This window comes from Mus musculus, chromosome 7 (assembly GCF_000001635.26).
Source record: "Mus musculus strain C57BL/6J chromosome 7, GRCm38.p6 C57BL/6J".
In the NCBI taxonomy this organism is placed as follows: Eukaryota; Metazoa; Chordata; class Mammalia; order Rodentia; family Muridae; genus Mus; species Mus musculus.
The window spans coordinates 143,001,311-143,020,741 of NC_000073.6; the positions used below are offsets into that span (position 1 = coordinate 143,001,311).

The 19,431-nt window shown below is 52.0% G+C and overlaps 1 protein-coding gene across 11 annotated transcripts; it reads left to right on the plus strand.

Annotated features, from left to right (window-relative positions):
- Window positions 1–3,596: 3,596 nt before the first annotated feature.
- Tspan32 (tetraspanin 32) lies at window positions 3,597–18,176 on the plus strand. Of its 11 annotated transcripts, none has more exons than XM_006508619.4 (9): window positions 3,609–3,865; window positions 4,594–4,708; window positions 5,598–5,695; window positions 9,724–9,798; window positions 13,619–13,750; window positions 14,271–14,357; window positions 15,891–15,974; window positions 16,269–16,363; window positions 17,381–18,176. In XM_006508619.4, exons 1-9 carry the CDS (start codon window positions 3,800–3,802, stop codon window positions 17,427–17,429), a joined length of 801 nt encoding a protein of 266 aa, XP_006508682.1. In that variant the 5' UTR covers window positions 3,609–3,799; the 3' UTR covers window positions 17,430–18,176. The 11 variants fall into 11 exon arrangements, with proteins under 11 accessions (XP_006508687.1, XP_006508683.1, XP_006508688.1 ...); NM_001128080.2 differs by having other exon boundaries at window positions 3,736–3,865; window positions 13,649–13,750; XM_006508620.4 differs by lacking the exon at window positions 15,891–15,974 and having other exon boundaries at window positions 3,606–3,865.
- The last annotated feature ends 1,255 nt before the right edge of the window (window positions 18,177–19,431 follow it).

The following is a 19,431-nucleotide window of genomic DNA, read 5'->3' on the forward strand; positions in this document are numbered from 1 at the left end:
TAGCATCATCAAATTGACTCTGTTCTTGCATATCTGAGCAGGGCCCTTTGCCTAGCAACTGTTCTTTGACTATATCCCTCCCCGTCACTATGTTTCCCTGTTTAATATTCAAAGCTTCTTCCTTTCATCATGTTATCTATTGCAATTACAGACCAGCTTCTAGTACAACTGTAACCATTTCCTTTCAGTCTTAGGCAATCATTTTGAGTGGCCCAGTTGTTTCATGTGAGGCTTGTGTCTCCCATATGAGACCATGGCCTCTTCGAACCATCATTTCCATAGGATACCATCCTATCTTGTCATAACCCTGTTGCACACCATTAGCAGGCATATGCTGTAGACTATTGGGAAAGCTGATGGTGATCTCCCAGCCCCAAGCCACTTCTCTTCCTACTCTGGCAGCGCAGTTAGTTTGAGATTAACCCTTTCTTTTGAAATGGACTGTTTTCACCAGCCATTCAGCTTTTCTCCCTCCTTGCCAGCTTTTCTCTGACCCGACTGCCCTCTGGCACAGTTTCTATCCCTCTTTCCTCCTGCAGGAAACTCCTGCTTTCTTGCTCAGTCCCCAGGACTGAGTCTTCTTGTTCTCCCTTTTCTGGTGTTCCTCGCCTCCCCGGCGCTTCCACCTCCACCTGCAAGTTTTCCAGCTGCAGCCAACTCTGCACCCCTTGCAGACGTCAGAGAGCAGAGTGACACCTTTTGTTTTCCCTTTCCTGACACTGTTTGTTTCTCAGGACCCTCCACTTCTACCCAAAATTTTTCCAACCACTTAACCATTCTCCCAACCTTTTTTGAAACAGAATATAAGAAGAAGAAGAAAAACCAGAAAACCCTCTCTGGGAGCAAAGGAAGGTATATCCCAGTGGTAGCAGCCACAATAAATTTTTTGCTGGTGTCTTGAATAAAATACCCATTCCTTTGTCCCCTGCCATGAAATCAAATTTCCCATTCTGCCTAGGCCTACATCTGAGTGCCACTTGTAGCTGGACTTTGGCTACTTTGTAGGTTCCTCTTTCTTCTACCCTTCTCCACCCCTTTTCTTTCACCCTTTCAAACCCCTAACACTAGGTAGGAGAGAGAAAAAGGATAGAAAGGAAAGGGGGTAGTGTTATCATTAGACTGCTTCCTGCTGAAATAGGGGCATCTGGTTCCTTGGGGCAAGTTTGATCTTTGCCATCAGGATATATAATAATAATAATAATAATAATAATAATAATAATAATAATAATAATAAATTCCTCCTCCTCTTCCTTCTCCTCCTCCTTCTCCTTTTCTTCTCCCCCCTCCCCCTCCCCCTCTTCCTTCTTCCTTCTTCCTTCTTCCCCCTTCCTTCTTCCTTCTTCTTTCTTTTCTCTTCTTTCCGCAGGGCTACTCAACAAACCATGACCAACAGCAATCAATCACCACCCCACCCAACCTCTCGGAGCCCTAGCATTTATACCCTTTGAAATGTCCCAAGAATTCCAAACATCACACAGTCACAGAAACTATCTGCTGCTGGCAAAATCATGTCCCAAGCTTTGGGCCCCTCCCTGACTTCAGAGAGCCAGCACTGCCCTCTACTGGGAATGAGCCATAGCCCAACGCCCTGAGGTAGGCAGGAGGCAGGCCAGCAGCTCCTCTGACATACCATTTCCTCCTACAGAGAGTGTCAGAGCAGAAGGGTGGAAGGCAAAGGTATCCAAGAGGGCACATTGCTATGTGGTCCCACAACACATGGATTCCTGGCCCCACTGGTGACCTCGGGGAAGAGAGGGTTGACAGACCTAGTATTGGAGGGACAAGCCTAGGGTCCCTACCGCTCTGAGAAGACAAAGTGAGGCTGTCTGAGGAAAGCGCCTGGCTCCACTCTTGTCCTAGGCACGGAGTAATTGAGGAGGGGGTTCTAGGTGGTTCCAGGCCCATCTTGGGTCCTGGAGGCTGCCTGACTCTTTCTTCCATGCAGGTAGAGAAAGGTGGTTAAGGATTGAGCAAGCAGGAGGCTCTGCTGCAGGAGGCCTGGCACACATGAAGCTTAGGCCACACCCTGAGACTTGGCTGCACCTAAGCTGCTCTGCACCCTGGCTGGGTCTTGGAGTCTTCCCTGAGTGATATAGTGGTCACCCCTCACCTACCCTACAGGCTGAGAACTAAGACTCTGGGAAATGCAGGCTGCAGAGGAGACACCTGGAGTGCTGGAAGAGCCCCTTAGGAAGAAGGAGAAAAGAGGGGACTACAGCAGGAGGCTCCAATGTCAGTCTTCCTGAATGGGTGGCCACTTGACAATCTTCCCAGCAGCAACATTGACAGCCCAGAACACAGCCCTATTTCACTGGCTTCTAGAAGGCCCAGGGATCACTTCCACAGTTACCTCTTTTTCCTACCAAGATGCCCCCTGACTAGGAGAACCCTACATTACAGGGTGTGAAAAGAGGGCCATGCATCCTTTTCTGGGTACCCAGAAACAGCCTCAGATATCTGGACAGGCTTAGACATAACCAGGTTTTAAGGTGAACACTCATGTTATACTCTCCAAAGCCCACTTAGCATGGCCTGCATATATTTGAATTTGCAGTACTGCCCATTCCGTGGCTTACATCATCCTGTGTGTTATTGCAGACGCACATTTTGACAGAGAGCCTATGGGAGTGGGGCACCGACCCTCTTGGGGGGGCTCCAGTTCTTGAAGTAAGCAAACACTTGCTCCTTTTCAAAAAGTGGCTGACAGAGTTTCAGATGGCTCTTTCTTATCGTGTATTGATTTATGTATGTGTTCCTGGGGCAGGGTGTAGGTGGAGGCACGTGGAAGCCAGAGGTCAACCTCAGGTGTCACTGGCTGGCTGGCCAGTGAGTCCGGGCAGCATCGTCCTGCCTCAGCCTCCATGGCACTGGGATTACAAGCATGCGCTGCCATGCCTGACTTCTTTAACATGGGTTCTGGGGTATCCGACCTCAGGTCCTCATGCTTGCACTGCAAACACTTCAACTGAGCCCTGTCCCCAGCCTGTGTATTTTGAGGTGGGGGTCTCACTGAGTGTGTTAGGTTAGCCTCTGACTTGCTAATACCTTCCTGCCTCAGCCTCCCAGGTGCTGGCTGTGGGAAGCATGCTCTGCTTTTGTTTTTCAATCAAATATGGCTAGTTCACCGAAGGTCAATACAAACAGACTTCCTCCATCTTGAAACGCCTATGCCTGTTTGCCCAACCCCTGGACATTTCCTGAGATTTGACTCTATCACACCCTTCCCCTCTGTGCCAGTTATGAATTGGTTAATGCCATCAGGTCGGTCATGAGACACATTTGCCACTTGCAGAAGTCCTGTTTGGGGATTAGTCCCAGGAGGACTTTGGGACATGAGGTCTAACCAAACACTAAAGGTTTTTACGTAGCTGGACAGTTACAGGTTAGTACACCCTTACAACCAATGCCATGCCTTATAACCATAGGTCCTTCTCTTTCTGCTCCCCTCAAGACTCCACCCCTCCCCATGCTGCAGTGTAGCCCAGCCTACCCAAAGGGAGGCCTCATGCCTACAAAAATCCAGTTATCTTGGGCCAGGCCAGAGCAACAGCTGGTATAGAAACTGCCCCCCTTCCGGCCTGCCCTTCTTCCTTCCCCCAACACAGCCACTAGGTTACAAGGGTTGCTGACAGATAGGAGGACACAATGATACCTACTGTGTCTGCTGTGGTCTGAGGTCCCCACCCACTGGGGAACCACAGAAGGGAGGAGAGTAAAGAGGAAGGGAGGAGAGGGGAGGTGAAGGGAGGGGAGAAGAGAGGAGAGGAGACGAGGGCAGAGAGGAGAGGAGCTGAGCACCATGGGGCACTGGAATCGAATCAAGATTGCCAAATGCCAGATACTGATCACCAACTTCCTAGTCTTGGTAACATGCATGTGGGGCAGGAGTGGATGGGTGGGCAGGCAGGAGAGGAAATAGTTCACCATGCCCGGGCTTCCAGCACTGTGGTCTTCCCTCCTGCCACACCACAGTCCCTCAGACTGGTTCTGGGTCCCTGGTGGCCACCTTTAGAGGACTGTGAACATCTGTACCTGATGTCCTTGTAGGCAAGGGTCAGTGAAGAGCCTGGGAAAACCTAGGTTGGCTGGTGACTTAAGAGTGTGCAAGGACTACCCGGAAGGGGTGCTGCTTGGGACCCAGAGACTGGGACTGCCAGGTCAGGGACTGCAGACGAGTCTCTGCAGACAGTTTGATATGAGCTCCTGGGTCTTCAGATGGGAGGACACAGCGATACCTACTGTGTCTGCTGTGGTCTGAGGTCCCCACTCACTGGTGAACCACAGAAGGGAGGAGAGTAAAGAGGAAGGGAGGAGAGAGGAAGTGAAGGGAGGGGAGAGGAGAGGAGAGGAGAGGAGCTGAGCACCATGGGGCACTGGCTAGTGTGTTTTCTACTTATCTCTGTGTGTAGTACACTATCTGTGAGTGCCTGCCCACAGAAATATGTAGGCCTCCTGTAGCTGCCTTGTTCCTGTGCACCAAGGAAGCTGGAGGGAGCCAGGCTGGGGGCCTAAGAAGCCCAGACCCTATATTCTGTCAGGGTGAGGGGCCTCTGCAACTCCCCAGCGCTGACAGTGAGCCCACTTCACCCTCAGCTGCTGGGCCTCTCTATGGCCACCATGGTGGTTGTCATTCACTTTGGAGACCACTTTACTGTGATTGGCCATGCATCGTTGGAGAGGAACCCCTATGAAACACTGCGCTATTGGGGTAAGTGAGACCAGAAATGGCTGTGGAGTGGAAGTGAGAGGGCTCCAGGGCCAAACACATCTGGGAGGAACAGACCTTACTCCCCAGCCCTAGGCTGCCCAGAGGAGCTGGCTTTGGCCAAAAACCAGAGGTCAGGAGTAGGGAGAGGCAGCCCCAGTGTCTGGGTTGGACTAACAAAGGTGGGGAGGTTTAGGCGACAGCAGGCACTCCTGCCTTGATTCGCCTGCCCCATAGCAGTGGTGAAGCTGTGGCAGGGCCCAGATCTATGTGTTCAGGGCAGGGATCTCCTGGGGCCCACTCAGGTGGGCCTGTGGGGCTTGGCAGGGAATACCATATACAGAGGGCAGAAAATGTGCAGCTAGGACCCAACCTGCCAGGGTGCCTCACTTCCACAAGAACAAGGCCACTTTAATAAGAGGAATGCAAGGAATCTAGGAAGGTCACCACCCAGTAGGAAAAAGTGGAAAACTGAGGCCCCTGAATGGGGGATGGGTAGCCCCAGTCCCTGCCTTCCAAGGCACTAGGCCTCCCTTAGGCAGGAAGCCTGGGGCCTGGGCCTGCACTGATAAGGTACAGCCTACACTGTCACCTGTCACTAGAGTATGGGGATGTCCTTAAAGATAGTCTGTGAGGCAGGGAGGACAGGAGGAATGGGGGAAAGAGTACTGTCTCTTAGCTACCTTCTCTTCCCCCTTCCTTCTCAGCCTCAGGAGGACAGGCTATTGGGCTATGGACATTCCTTCTTTTGAGCCAGAGATATGTGCCTTTTGGGACCTCCCCGAAGGTCAGTTCTAGCTCTGTGACTCCCAAAGTAGATAGATTTCAGATCCAACCTCTATGCCCAGTCCCCAGGCTAGATTCCATACCCTCTGTCTTTCTCTTCCCACAGCCTTCTATGTGGGGATCAGCCTAGCGGGGCTCCTGAGCCTGGGAGCTGCTCTGAGCACCATAGCCACTGTGAGGGAGGCCCATGGCCTCATGGCTGCGGTAAGTTCCATGTGCTGCCAGACGACCCCGGCTCCCAGACCTCAGACGGGGACAAGAGCTGGAGAGGAATAAGACCAGGGAGCTGCCTGACCCCAGCAGAAGTATCCAGAAAGAAGCAAAGGTCAGGGGATATAGACCAGTGAGTCCCTCCACTTACACAGTCAGGACCTTCCACTTGCTCAATCAGGACCCTCCTACCTGGACCAGTCAAAAAAAAAAAAAAAAAAAAAACCTCTACCTGGGTGCTGCAGGGCCCCTGAAAGAGAGAATTGGCCCTCTCTGCCCTGGGGTTATCTCTAAAAACCCCAGAAGGGCTTGGTTCTGATACCTAGCCAGGTCTGGAGACAGGACTGGGTGAATTCCACTTCTCATTAGAAGACCAAAAGTGACCAGGCAGTCCCTAAAGCTGTTTCTGCAACCTGGGCTTCCTTGTCAGAGATCCACTGTCCTTGCCTAGCCATTGAAGAGACGTTTCACAACCCCAAAGAAGAAAGCTCTTGTTGCTGCCGTATCCAGTTCTCCATATGGGTGCCTCAGTGTGCCCCCACAACCCTCAATGGCTAATCCAGATTCTCCCTCCCAGGGCCCTCCCCATGGCCACCCTGTTCCTGTTTCACCCAGGCTTTCCCAGTCATCTGAATGTGGGCCGTTCCTTCCTGAGACCTTGCTCTCTTACCTACCCTCCCATTCCAGGCATTTCCTGTCCCCCTCCGCCGTCCATCCCAGCGCCCCTGTTTGCAGACCTCCCAAACTCTACCTGTGAGAGACTGGGGGGATCCAGGAGCCCTCAGGAACCTGAGCTTTGCTTCCTGGGTAGACCCAATCTACCCTTTGCAACCTTGTCTTCGTGCTCAGTACATTTGCTGATGACCCGTGGTCTCCAGAACCAGGGGCAGAGTCACATCCTAGAGCCGCTGCAGGGACCAGCCAGTCCTGGGTGGGCCCGGGTGACGGAGTAAGTAGAACCTGGCAGCTCAGACCTCACCAGGCAGGGCAGGGACAAGGCTGGCCATGAATAAGCACTAAACAAAAACAACCGAGATTTAGAGCCCAGATGGAGGCCCTAGTGAAAAGGGCACTGTGGGCTGGTTGGCTGTGATCCCAGAGAATTTGTGCCTTGCTAGAGGGAAGCATGTAGGACAGACAAAATGGAGGCAGGGGCACGCAGAAGGCAGCATGTGAGGCCTGCGCCCAAGTATAACATCGGCCACCAGGGGGCACCAAGGTCAGCGAGAAGACCGTAAAGCTGAAGGCAGTAAACAGGTGGGCCAAGAGGCCCAGCTCCTGCGCAGCTTAGCCCATCTCAGCATTCCCAAGCTCCTCCCATGTCCCGCTTGGCACTTGATTTGTGGGCAAAGGATTTCGGGAGCATTAGAACCCATCCAGGCTTTCCAAAGCTTCAATTCCACAGCTCTAACAAGACTCAGGGCCTGGTGCGGTACTGTTGTGCAGGTTAGGCTAAAAGGCACATCTAGACTCCTCCTGTACAGAGCTGTGCTCCCAAGGCTACTCCCGGCCCAGTGCTGGCTCTGCACTTTGCTAAGCCCATGATCCTCTACCTGAGCATGGATAGTATGCCCAGCTCGGTCACCACAGAGTCACTGGGAGCTCCCCTGGTGGTTACAGTCTCTTTGTGTCACTTTGTGCCTGTGCGTATGGTGGGCGCTGTCTGCATCTGTCTGTCCCATGGATCTGTGCTGCCTGTGTGTCAGAACACATACAAGTACATATAAAGGGCAAAGGGGGGAGGGAATGGAAACAACCCCAACACCTCTGTGCCCACTGCTCCCTCCCTGCTCTTTCCTGCCCCGCCTTCCACAACACAGGAAATGAAAGAGCCGGCTGGCTGCAGGAAGCCAATTCAAGCTGTTTACGAGTTTATTCATTTATTTTCATTTAGAATGAGGAGGGAGAAAATGGTCACAGTTAGGTCTGGCCAAACCTCTCTCTGCTCTATGTGGGCCTTAAGACCCTTTCTACACACACACATTCTCTCTCTCTCTCTCTCTCTCTCTCTCTCTCTCTCACACACACACACACACACACACACACACACACACACGGGGGGGGGGGGGCTGGTGGGGAGAGGGGGAGACTCCCTCTTGAGTGATGAAGTGGTTTCTGGAGAGGGCTGGACTGGGCTGGCTCACAGCCTCAGCCGGGAGGCAGAGTTGAGGAATGGCTTCCAGATGGGGAAAACAGCCCTCAACTGCCAGCAAGAGGAAAGATGAGGGAGGAAGAAAAGGAGGGAAGAAAAGGTAGAGGAGAGAAGGAGAAGGGCGGAAGAGGAGGAGGGGAAAGAGGAGGAGGGGGGGAGAGGAGGAGGGAAAGAGGAGGAGGGGGGAGAGGAGGAGGAAATAAAGGCAAAAGAAAAGCAGAGCAGCAGGCAACCCCAGGGCCAGCTCTAAGACAGGCTCTGGAACTGGCAGGAAGGGAATTCCCCATTCCTGCAGAGCACACACCCAGCCAAGTCTGAGGACCAGTACTGGTGACCCCAGCTCTTTCCACACACTTTGTAAACCTAAGCTAGCCCTGGCATGGACCTAGCACCCTGGCCAATGACTATAGGTCATTCTGCATACTGGTCACTTGGGGGCTACCCCTGAGTGGTGCTGGGTTGAGACAGCCAGGCCATAGCTGCCCATATTTATTGAGCGACATGACAGTGACACTTTGGAGTGGGGAGGTGGTCGAAATGGAGGGCTCGATGGTCACACAGGAAGTGGGTGGACCTATGTGCAGGGCCCTGGAACTGACTGACGATCAAGAGCGCCAGGCAGAGGCTCCAGGGTACCCAGATCCGAGGTCACTAGGTAGGACTTTGGTGGGCACTGCTGGGGAACAGGTTTCCTCAACAAGAATGACCCTCTGAAACTACCCACAAAGTGTAGGGACTTGTAGCAGTACATGGTCAGGGAAGACATCTGCATTGTCCACTGGCTTCTGTAAAGAAGTCAGAAGTCTGTACCCCAACTAAAGGAAAAAAGAAAAGGCTGAGTGTGTGAAGATGACCCTTTTTGCACTCTGGGTGAGGGTTGGGAGTTGGGTAACCACAGAGCCCCATGCAGTGGTATAGAGGAAGGGTAGGAAACTCACAAGGAGGAGGAAAGCCACGGTCTTTGGGGTGTCAAACCAATGGCTGGGGTTGTGGGCTGGGGTTGTGGGCTGGGGTTGTGGATGAGTCAGGCTATAGAGCTTAGGGTCTCCTTGGAAACGTGTTTCAGAAACAAAACAAAGAACTAGCAGAAGGTACCCTATATGAAGTGGCTATTCCCTACCTTCAAGAGAGAAGTTTGCGGCTGGGGATGTGGGACAGTTGGTAGAGTGTTTGCCTAGCATGCATGACATCCTTGTTCAGTCACAAGCGCTGAATAAAACACAGTGGTTGTGCACACCTGGAATCATAGCACTGAGAAAACGGAAGTGAGAGGATCATGGAGTTCAAGGCCAGCCTGGGCTTCATAGACTCTACCTCAAAGGATGGGTGGTTAGGTATATGAGAAATGCTGGAGAAACAGCTCAGCAATGAGGGATGCCTGCTCTTCCAGAGGACCCAAGTTTAGTTCCCAGGATCCATAGAGCCTGTGGCTCCATGTGCAACATCATTCTTCTGGCCTCCCCAGGCCTCCCTATACATGCACACACAATACATGTAATTTAAAAATAAAATAAAACATAGATGCTGGCCCATTTATGTTTAAAGGGTAGGAGGTTCTGCTGCCAGGATTTCAGATACGGAGAGTTGCAGCCTGCCCTTTCTGGGTCACTGTTTCTCCCATGGGTAGGGGTCTCCACCACACTGGAAAAGCCTGCCATTCTCAGGAAAGCAGTGTAGCCCCTTAGGTCACAGATCCTCAGAAGCACACAGAGCCTGGGGAAGGAATTCCCAGAAAGAGCCTCCTGCCCCCAGGCAGAAGGGACTGGGTCTCAAACCTGCACCTCAGCCCCGCCCAGCTGGGGAAGCTAGCCACCTGCCTCTCCAGGCCACCTACCTGGCTATGCAGTGACAAGAACACCTCTGTCCCCAGGGTTTCCTGTGCTTTGCCCTGTCATTCTGCATCCTGGTGCAGGTGGCCTTCTGGAGATTCTACAACCCCACCCAGGTGAGTGCTGCCAGGACCCTCTACCTGGACCAGCCAGATGCTTTGCCCAGAATTTCTGCTTGTCTTCCCTGCCCAAGAAAATCCCCCAAGGCTCATATCAATCCTAAAATTAGAGAGGAAAAATGATTATCTATGCCCCAGAGGACCTAAAAGGGAGTTGAACCTCCATAATAGCTTGAGGGCATGGGTGTCCAGAAGTTCTGCTTGAGGCAACACAGCTAAGCAGCATTTTGACAGAACATTCCCTGTCCACTGAGGGGTGGTCTGGATGGCTGGAGGATTGGGTCACAGCATGGGTGGCCTCAGTAGAGACAGCTGGCAGGTATCAGGGGCTGGCTTTGGGTTGGCCTGCAGCAGCTGCTGCCCGTCCCCCTGTTCTAAAGTTATGTTAACATTCTGAGCCCTAAACTTAGGGTCCAAAATGGGCAGAGGCCTCAGAGGAACCAAAGAACAGACAGTAACAACCAGGGCTTAGTCTAGAGAAAGAAAGGGTCCTTTACTCCAGTCCCCATAAGACTGGCTACTAGGGCAATTCTCTACGCCCTGCCTGACCCTGGGCGGGGTAGGGCTTCCTCCTGGACTCTGGCCTGCGGGCCAATCTTTGGAGTTCTGAATTCCAGCAGTGCCCATGTGAGCCCTGTTGAGATACCTGGAGGTAGCCTGGGTCAAGACATCTTGAGTTTGAACTCAAGGGTAGAAGGACAGACGTGAGCATGTCTTTTATCCTCCCCAGACCTCTGTGTCTGCTTCTGTGAAGAGAGTAGAAGGCCCTGCTGGAGGGCTACTGCATTATATAGATGAGCCAGCGGGGTGGGGGTGGGGGGATGGGAGGGTGGAAGGATGGGAGGGAGGGGTGGCAGGGAGGGGCAGTCAGGCTCCTCTCTACTCTCAGGTGGTCTGGAATGTGGATCTAGTTCTGGCCTTTCCTGGGCTGGAATGAGGTCCTATGTGACACTAAGCACAGACAGAAACACCAAAACATCCTCCCATCATCCACCATCTTTGTACGGGTGGGCAAGGCCAAACAGCCTTGAACTTGGTCATCCTAGCTACCTCCAGTCCCATGGGTAAGAAAGGATACAGGAGTCAACTGATACTACTTGAAAGTCCCCATAGTCCCCCCTGAACCTCCGTGGAAAGATTCTCAAGACATCCTGAAACAAGGGTCTAACAAGAGGATGAAGGACACAGGAGGAAGAGACCTTGACTGTGTCTGCACACACAGGCTCCGGCATGAAGTAAGGATGGGTGCTTCTTCCTGGTCTCCCTTCCAGCCTTGGCAGGCATCCAAGGTTGGTGAGGATGGCAGTGCGGCTTAGCCTGCTATGTGATGAATGCAGAGTGATAGGGCTATTCATTACACCCTCCCGGTGGCTGCAGAGCCACTTTGCCACAATCTCCCAGTGTCCCTTAGGAGGGGAAAATGAATTGTTTAGCTCTCCTTAATAATTCATGTCAAGACCAAGCATAAAACAGGCTTGCCTCTGCAGCCTCAGGACCCAGTGCTGGTCCACAAGCTGCCTGCAGCTCCACATGGGGTCCTCCTGACCTTGGCTGTGTGGCCCATCTATATCACCCTAGCAGGCAAACATGGGGGAGGGGAGTCACCAAGCCCAGGCAGATAGAAAGATAGGGTAGTACCCTGGACATGAGGTCTCAATCTGCAATAACTTGGGCTGCAAGGATTAGCCTGATGGGGGCTAGGGTTGACAAAGGACTAAAGAAAGGACAGGTGCGCATGTGTGCAAACACACACACACACACACACACACACACACACACACACACAGAGAGAGAGAGAGAGAGAGAGAGAGAGAGAGAGAGAGAGAGAGAGAGAGAGAGAGAGAAGCTGGCATCAGGTGGCTTGAACTCTCGGATGGAAAAACTGCTTTCCCCAGCAGCTCGGTGTGTTTATTATATACAGCTGAATAAAGAGGCAGGGTTATTACATACAGATAAACAAGAAGACAGGGTTTATGTATACAGCTGGACAGAAGGCAGCTTTAGCTATTCTTAGTGAGACTCACACAGTGGATGGCTTTGCCAACTTCTCATGAGGCTGTAGTCCTTGACAACAAATACCCACTCAGGACTTCATACACTCAGGGTTTCCTCCACCCTCTACCCTGGACAAAACACTTACAAGGGAGAGTTTGTAACCCAGAAGCTGCTTGCCAGCCCTGCAGTCTGTATTCTTATTAGGAGGGACTTCTGGACAAATGGTGTGGAGGCTTTGTGGCCCTGGTTTAGGAAGCCTCTGGTCCACCCTCCCTATTCCCATGAAAAACTCCAGCATCAGTCTCTTACAGAGCACTCTGGATGCCAAAATGCCCAGACGGCCATGCACTACCCCCTGCCCCAGTGCTTGGGCTCTGCAGAGAGAGTTCAGCCTGGTCTGTACAGCTCCAAGATCAGGTTCTAAGGTCTAGGCGGGGCTCTGTTGTTCTGCACATTGGGGGTGGGATGCTGGGCGAACCAAGCTGAGCTGAGCTCTACAGCTGATGTCATCCCTATTGTCCTGTAGGAATGACAGTGGACAGAGGGCCCCGGGGCACTGGGACATCCTTGAAAAGTGGTAGAACTCATGGAAATGAAGTCAATTGTGCTAGGGAGTGATGCAAAAAGGGCTAGTTCAATCGGGCCTGCTCGACTCTGCTACCTGCCCCACCCATTCCAGAATAACTCCAGACAGTTCTCAGCCTTCCCCAGGATTTGTTCCCTTAAGGACACAGTAGCCCCATAAGCTCAAAGAAGCTGAGCCCATGAAAGGGTTCTGGGCTTGACTGACCAGCAACCAAGGCCAGCTTGGCACCTGCTTCCAGTGGGGGAGGGCTGGGGCAGGCTGAGCTGGGATGACTCATGGGGATGTCTGGCTTTGTTGCATGGATGGAGAGGGAGGAATCGGTGCCAGGATCAGCAGTTAGCAAGGAGTTCCCCTGGCTCCTGCAGGGGCCTTGGGCCCAGGCTGGACTAACTAAGGACCTCTAACTGTCCACCTGTCCACTATGACCTGCAGGCAGCTGGCGAGTGAGGCCCATAGAGGACACCAAGCCATGGAACAGACACCCTGCCTTTCTGAAAAGCATGAGTTACCAGAGGATATAGGACTTCAACACCACTCCACTCATTTAGGACAACCATTTGTGTGACCTGGCTGCTGGCCTGGCATGAGGCTGGGTGTAGGGAGGACTCAGGGTCTTCAAGGCAAAAAGATGTAGAAGGACTTACCCTAGGTCAGGAGACCAGTGAGCCCCACATATCCAGGATGCATTCCTGGAAGAGATTAAATTCCAGCTTGTCTCTGAAAACATACTTGGCCTGGGGGACAGCATCTTAGGGTAGGGATTGAACAGAATAGGGAAAGAGAGCTAGGAGATAGGAGCAAAACAGTCTAGGCTTTCTGTGTGTAGAGCAAAGGCAGGACCAACATCCTTCTTCCTCTTCCTTGGCTACCTGTATCTGATGCCAGATACTTTTACCTTCCTTGGTCCAAGACTTAGAGCTTATCTTCCCAGTATTCTGGGTAGTTCTGGAGAAAGACCCTCAAGTACATTAGGGTAGCAAGGAACTAGTCCAGGCCTCTATCCACACTTCTCAGCAAGCTGGGCTTATTGCCTATATCCAGGCCAGCAGTAGCACCAGGATACCACTCTATGCTACCCAGAAGCTACCACTGAGGGTGGGTAGCTAAGTTCTGCTGACCTCTTCTTTAACCTTTGGGAGCCCCAAGGGCAATAGGCAAGCCACAGGATTGCCATGGTAGGAGGAAAGTCTTTGGAGAAGGAGTCCCAGGATGTGGGCTTCCCTGGGTCTCTCTCAGGGCATTGCCTCCTATGATGCTCTGGTGCAGGTGGAGGATGCGGTGTTGGACACCTATGACTTCGTGTATGATCAGGCAATGAAGAGCCCATCTAGCAACTGGTGGCAGGAGCTGGCCGTCATCCAGGACACGGTGAGCTAAGGACAGGGTAGTCATACTTGCTGTGCTCCAGAGAAAGGATGCCAGAAATCCTGTAGAGTCAGCCATCCTGGCAAGGCTTCAAGAGGAGGTCTCAGAACGCAGGTTCATTTTGAGTAGATGACTGAGCTCCCACCCATTCCCCTCCACCCCAAATAGGACTGGCTACCCAATGTATGGCTAGTGCAAAATAAAAGGGCAATGCCCCTGTTCAGTAGGGACTGAGAATTCCAAGAAGGAATTGGGTATTCTTCAAGGAAGTAGGTGTTTAGCCACCAGGCAAGTAGCAGGGCCCTGCTGTAAGGGGAAGTAGTCCTAAGAAAGCCAGGCTATTCTATTACCAGGCCAAACCACTGGTGGCTATTTTTCCAGGAGCAGCTGTGATCCTAAGCCCTGGCTCTGGTCTTTGGGGAGCCCAGTTTGCAGAATCACCCAAAGTACTTGTGTTTGATGCCTTAGTTTTGCCATCAATCAGTCCTACCTACGCTATGCTCCTCCCTGGTCTGTCTTGCAGTTTCTGTGTTGTGGGAAGAAATCTCCTTTTGGGCTTCTGGTGAGCACTGGAGCCATCATGTGTCAGGGCCGGGAGGCCATGAGAGAGGTGAGGAGGAGGGGGGGGATAAATGCTTCTGGACTCAGGTCGGTCTGGTAAGGGCTGGGCACTTCAGGTTCTACCTCTGAAGAGACATCTTCATCTTCTTTGGCCCCTCACATCTTGGGACCTACCCTAGAGTCTTAGGAATGCACCCCACCCCTTGATAGGGGGCCACAGGGAGGGAAACTAATGGGATGGCCAGCTTGACTTTAACCCTAGGCCCAACTCTCTTTTGCAGGCTAGCAGCAGGCATGGGCCCCACCCACTCATTCCTCCTTTATGAGGCTTCCCCAGGCCATCAAGAATCTCCCCTCCCCTTCCCTCCCCTCTGAAGCATCTAGAAGCTCAAAGCTAAGGCTCTACATAACAGGGTGATCAGGTATTTAGAGAGAGTAGGAAGGGGTCCCCAGGGATCCCAAAAGAGCAGAAAGTACTAGGGTAAGAGCATGGAATAGCCCTTCTACCCTAAGGGCTAGGCTTTGACTCACTCTCCCCTCCTGGCTCTCTCTTCTTACCCAGCCCCCTCTTTGTCCCATCCCCCTGCTGTTCTGGAAACAAACCAGCCCTATCTCATGGGGAGAGATGTCTGGCTACCCTCCAAGAAACAAGAGGGTGGGGAATGGCTCAAGGCCCAGAAGGGAAGGGAGCTGCTGGCCTGCTGGGATGGGGCTGAGTCAGGGAGCCCCATCCACCCAAGAACAGTCCACGGGTCCCAAATACAGAATAGTTCAGTGCCTGCCTCCTACCCCCAGGGTGGCAAGGTACCACAGCTGGTTGCAAAGGATCCCTGGTGGGAGAGAAACAAAGGCCAGCTCAAGCCAGTAAGGGCCGAAAGGACCACTTGCTTGCCAAAATGCAATAGAGCGCACCCTGTGCGGCTCCACTCGGTCCATCCCATCCTCACCCTCCCCAAACATTTCAACCTAAACCCAACAAAATGCCAGCATATGAATGTCCCAGATGCCAATGGTCACCTCCCTGTTGAGAGAGGGAGAGAGGGAGAGGGAGGGGGAGGGAGGAGGGGAAGAGGAAGAGGGAGGGGAGGAGGAGAGGGAGGAGAAGGGGGAGGGAAGGGGAGGGAAGGGGGAGGGGCGAGGAGAGGGAGGGACTGTTAATGTCATACCTACAATGAAGAAACCTGCAGCATCAAATTTTCTACCCTCCACAGCAGCCTCTGGGGGACTGTGGTACATTCCCCCTTCCCCCGACTGCCTGGGGACAAACAGTGGCCAACTGGAGGAGCTCGGGGCAGCTAGAACAAAAGAGGAAGGTCCTACCTGTCCCCCCAGGGAGTAGGCCACTGTACCCACAGACAGGCTCCATGCCCCCAGGCTCAAGGTTCATGAAGCCTCTTTCCCAGAGTGCTCAGTAGTTCTGCTTGGGAAGGTGCATACCGTGACTGTCCTGGCCTCAGCACTGGTTGAGCAAACCATGCAGCTCCAGAGGCTTCTGGGAGGAGCGTGGAACTGGGGGAAGCTGAGCACACTGTGCAGGGAGAGCCAGCCAGGGTAGGCAACCATGCATGCTGCCTTTGTCCAGGACTGCCTCCAGAGCATCAGGAACGTTCTGTGGACACACTACAGTATTGCTTCCATCCTGACCTGCACCAGCCTGGCCCTCACGGTAGCCACCAGTTCCTTCCTGGCCCTCCCTCTATCCTGCCCTGCCTTGCCCCTTCCCAGGTAGAAGCAGTCCCTGGGTTATTGCCCCCAGGCCAATGCTCTAGTCGTGGCACTACCAGGATCTTCCAGACCCAGTAGGCAGGGTGGAACCAGCCCCTGACCCAGGGAGGCGGCCCAGTGGCTAGCTCTTGCCCTCCATTTTCCAATCCTAGGAACTTCCCTGGAAGTGGTAAGAATCTTCCCCCAGGGTTGTTGGTGGCTATTGACTCCTTGACATCTCTTCTGACTGTCCCAGGTATATGCTATGATGCTCTGTGCCTTCCTGTGGTTTGCCATTCACTCCTACCATGGCTTGGATAGAAAAGGCAGATACTCCCTGACACCACCAAGGTAGGCCCCTCTCTTTCCAGAAGGGTCGTACAGCACCACAGCATCCTGGGGTATCTTTCTCTCCCACCACCGATGTGTTACCTCTGCCCTGGAAGACAAGGGTGGCCTCCACATGCCCTCTTCTCTTCTGAGCACTTCCAGTCTCTGATAGACCTGATGTCACCCTGCCACCAACACAGAGATATGAAGATTCCAGCCCCCTCCGACCCCACCCCCAAACTGCCCAGTAGAATTCCCAGACCAGGACATCTGGTCTTAAGGAACCCAGGACTCTTAATGCACAGAGTCAAGAAGGACCCAGTGTCAGCAGCCAGGAAATTTCTGTTCCCAGAGCACTTGACCTTCCTTGGTGGGTGGTAGGCCAGATTTACCCACCCCCACCCCCCATGCCCTAGCATCTGGATCCCTATGTCCAGCATCTTCATTGCCTCTCTATGTTCTGAAAATAGCCTCTCCATTCCCATCAGAGCATTTAGGGACATATTTTTAAATGCCCATATTGTGCACACACATGTTGGTGGACAATACTGATTGTCATCTTCCAGAATGCTGTCCTGCTTTAAAATAGAGTCTTTCACTGGCCTGGAGCTCACCAGTTAAACTAGACTGACTGGTTAGAGAGCCCCAGAGAGCTTTCTATCTCTACCTCCCCAATACTGGAATTACAAGCATGCACCACCATGCCTGGCATTTTTATGGCTTTAGTGATCAAACTGAGAACCTTATGCTGGCAAGGCAAGTATTTTCTACATTTATTCATTAATTATTTATTTAATGGGCAGGAAGAGGGGCATGTGTGCATGCCTCTGACTAAATTATACCCCAGTCCCTCTTACAGTACCTTCTAGGCCATTCTAAGCAGCCTCACCATCCCCTCTCATCCATTCTGGGATGGATTTGCAGTTCTTTCCAAATGTTCTACATCAGCCTCATAGTCCCTGCAAAACTCTCAGGAACAGATCCCCAGTTCTTTCTGGTACATGTAGAACAACCTCACTGTCTCCTTTTGCTTCTCAGATCCCATGGTTTCCAGACCCAGGAACCCAGCCTCTTCAGATGGACCTAGGATGGGCTGGTGCCTCAATGCCCTGCTGAAGTGCACATGTTTGCTAACTGTTCAACAACCCTCTAAAGCATGAGTGTTTGCTGACAATTGGGTCTAGCAGGATGCTTGCTGCCTGCTTGCCCACAGAGATGAAGTCTTTGGCTTCACATGATCCTCAAAGGAGTAGATAAACTCTGTCTTGCACATGGTGGGGCAAGAGAAGGGGAGAATATCCCACCAGGTGTGTTAGTTAATCTTACATTGTTATGGCCAGATACTTACCAGAAACAGGAACGATTTATTCTGGCTCATGATTTCAGAGACAGACTCTGGTCCATCACAACAGGGGAGGCATGGAGGAGTGGCTATGTCTATGGCATCAGGAACATAAGGTTGAAGCTAGATGTTGAGGTCAACCAATTTCCTGTGGGTCATCATGGAGAAAAGCATGACTTTGGCTCTGTAGTCATGCTACTGAAATGTGCAGAACCCCATGGTGACAGCCATGTTTTGGAAATGGCCATGGGGCTGCTAATGCTTCCTAGTTTAGAGGTCACTGTATCTTCACCTGGATTCCAGCTACCTCTCCCTCCTGCTCAGTAACTGTTAGGGACTTGGGAGATGCTGGACTGTGACAAGTTAGCTGAAGCCAGGACTCCATGATCCAGAATCCCTGAGGTGAGGCGTTTAGTTGATGCGTGTTTGGGATTACCCACACTCCTTATAAGTAACTCCTCTCCCTAATAAACCCATTGATTCTAATTGAAACTTGGGTAGAATCCTTTCTTTGGTCTACTGTCCATGGCCTCACCTGGGGTGACCAGTTTCTTGCTCATGTTCCCCAGAGAAAAGTAGTGCAGAGAACAGGTAGAACGGAACGAGGGGTAGGTTAACCTTCAAAAGCCCACCCTTCTGATCTACTTCTGTCAGCCAGACCCCACTTCCTACAGGCCCCACAATAGGACCATATTCAGAGAGAAGGGCCAAGGGAGAAGGGTATCCCTTCTCAAAGGCACAGCCCAGTGACCTCTTCCTCAAAGTTGGCCTCTCCTTCTAGTCTTCTTTTTAAAATATCATTGCATTATGACCCCTCCATGAATTAATCCACTGGTTAGGTCACAGTTCTCACAATCTAATCACTTCCAAGAAATCCAGCCCCTGAACACTTCCCTAGTGGGGGGGCATGCCTATAGCAATGAGTGTATGTTTGTGTGTGTGTGTGTGTGTGTGTATGTGGTGTGTGTTTGTGTATATGTGTGGTATATATGGTGTGTATGTCTGTGTGATGTATGTGTATATGTGGTGTGCAGTATGTATGTGTGTGGTTGTATATGTGTAGTGTGTATGTATGTGTGGTGTATGTATGTATGTGGTGTGTGTATGAATGCATGTGGTGTGTATATGGTATGTGTGTATGTGTGTATGGTGTGTCTGTGTATGTAGTGTATGTATATATGTGTGTGTGGTGTATAAGTGTAGTGTGTGTATGTGTGTGTGTGGTGTGTCTGGGTGCATGTGTGGTGGTGTGGTATGTGTATGATGTCTGTATGTGTGTAGTGTGTATGTGGTGTTATATGCACAGTGTGTGAGTAGGTGTGTGCTATATGGTATATTGTGTATGTATGTGTGGGTGTGTATGTGGTATGTATGTGCAGTGTACATACATATGTGTAGTGTGTATGTATGTGTGTGTGTGTGATATACATATGGTGTGTGTATGTGTGTTCTCATAACAGTAACAAAGTAGCAACCATCCACTAGGTTTGATTGTGGGTCAGAGCCCAGATGGAGGGCAGGTTCTCCACTCAACCTCTCATGAGGCCAAGAGGCCATGAGGCAAGAGGACATGTTAGCTGGGCCTTACTTAGAGGCTTCTAGAAGATTCCCCCATCTGGGCTCACTCTGGCTGCTGGAAGAAGCTAATTTATTGCAGCTGTGGGCTTGTGGCCCTTCTCTCCTTGGTGACTGCTTTCTGCTCTGTGACTCTGGTTCACTCTGCTCCATCCCCATAGGGCTGGCTGAG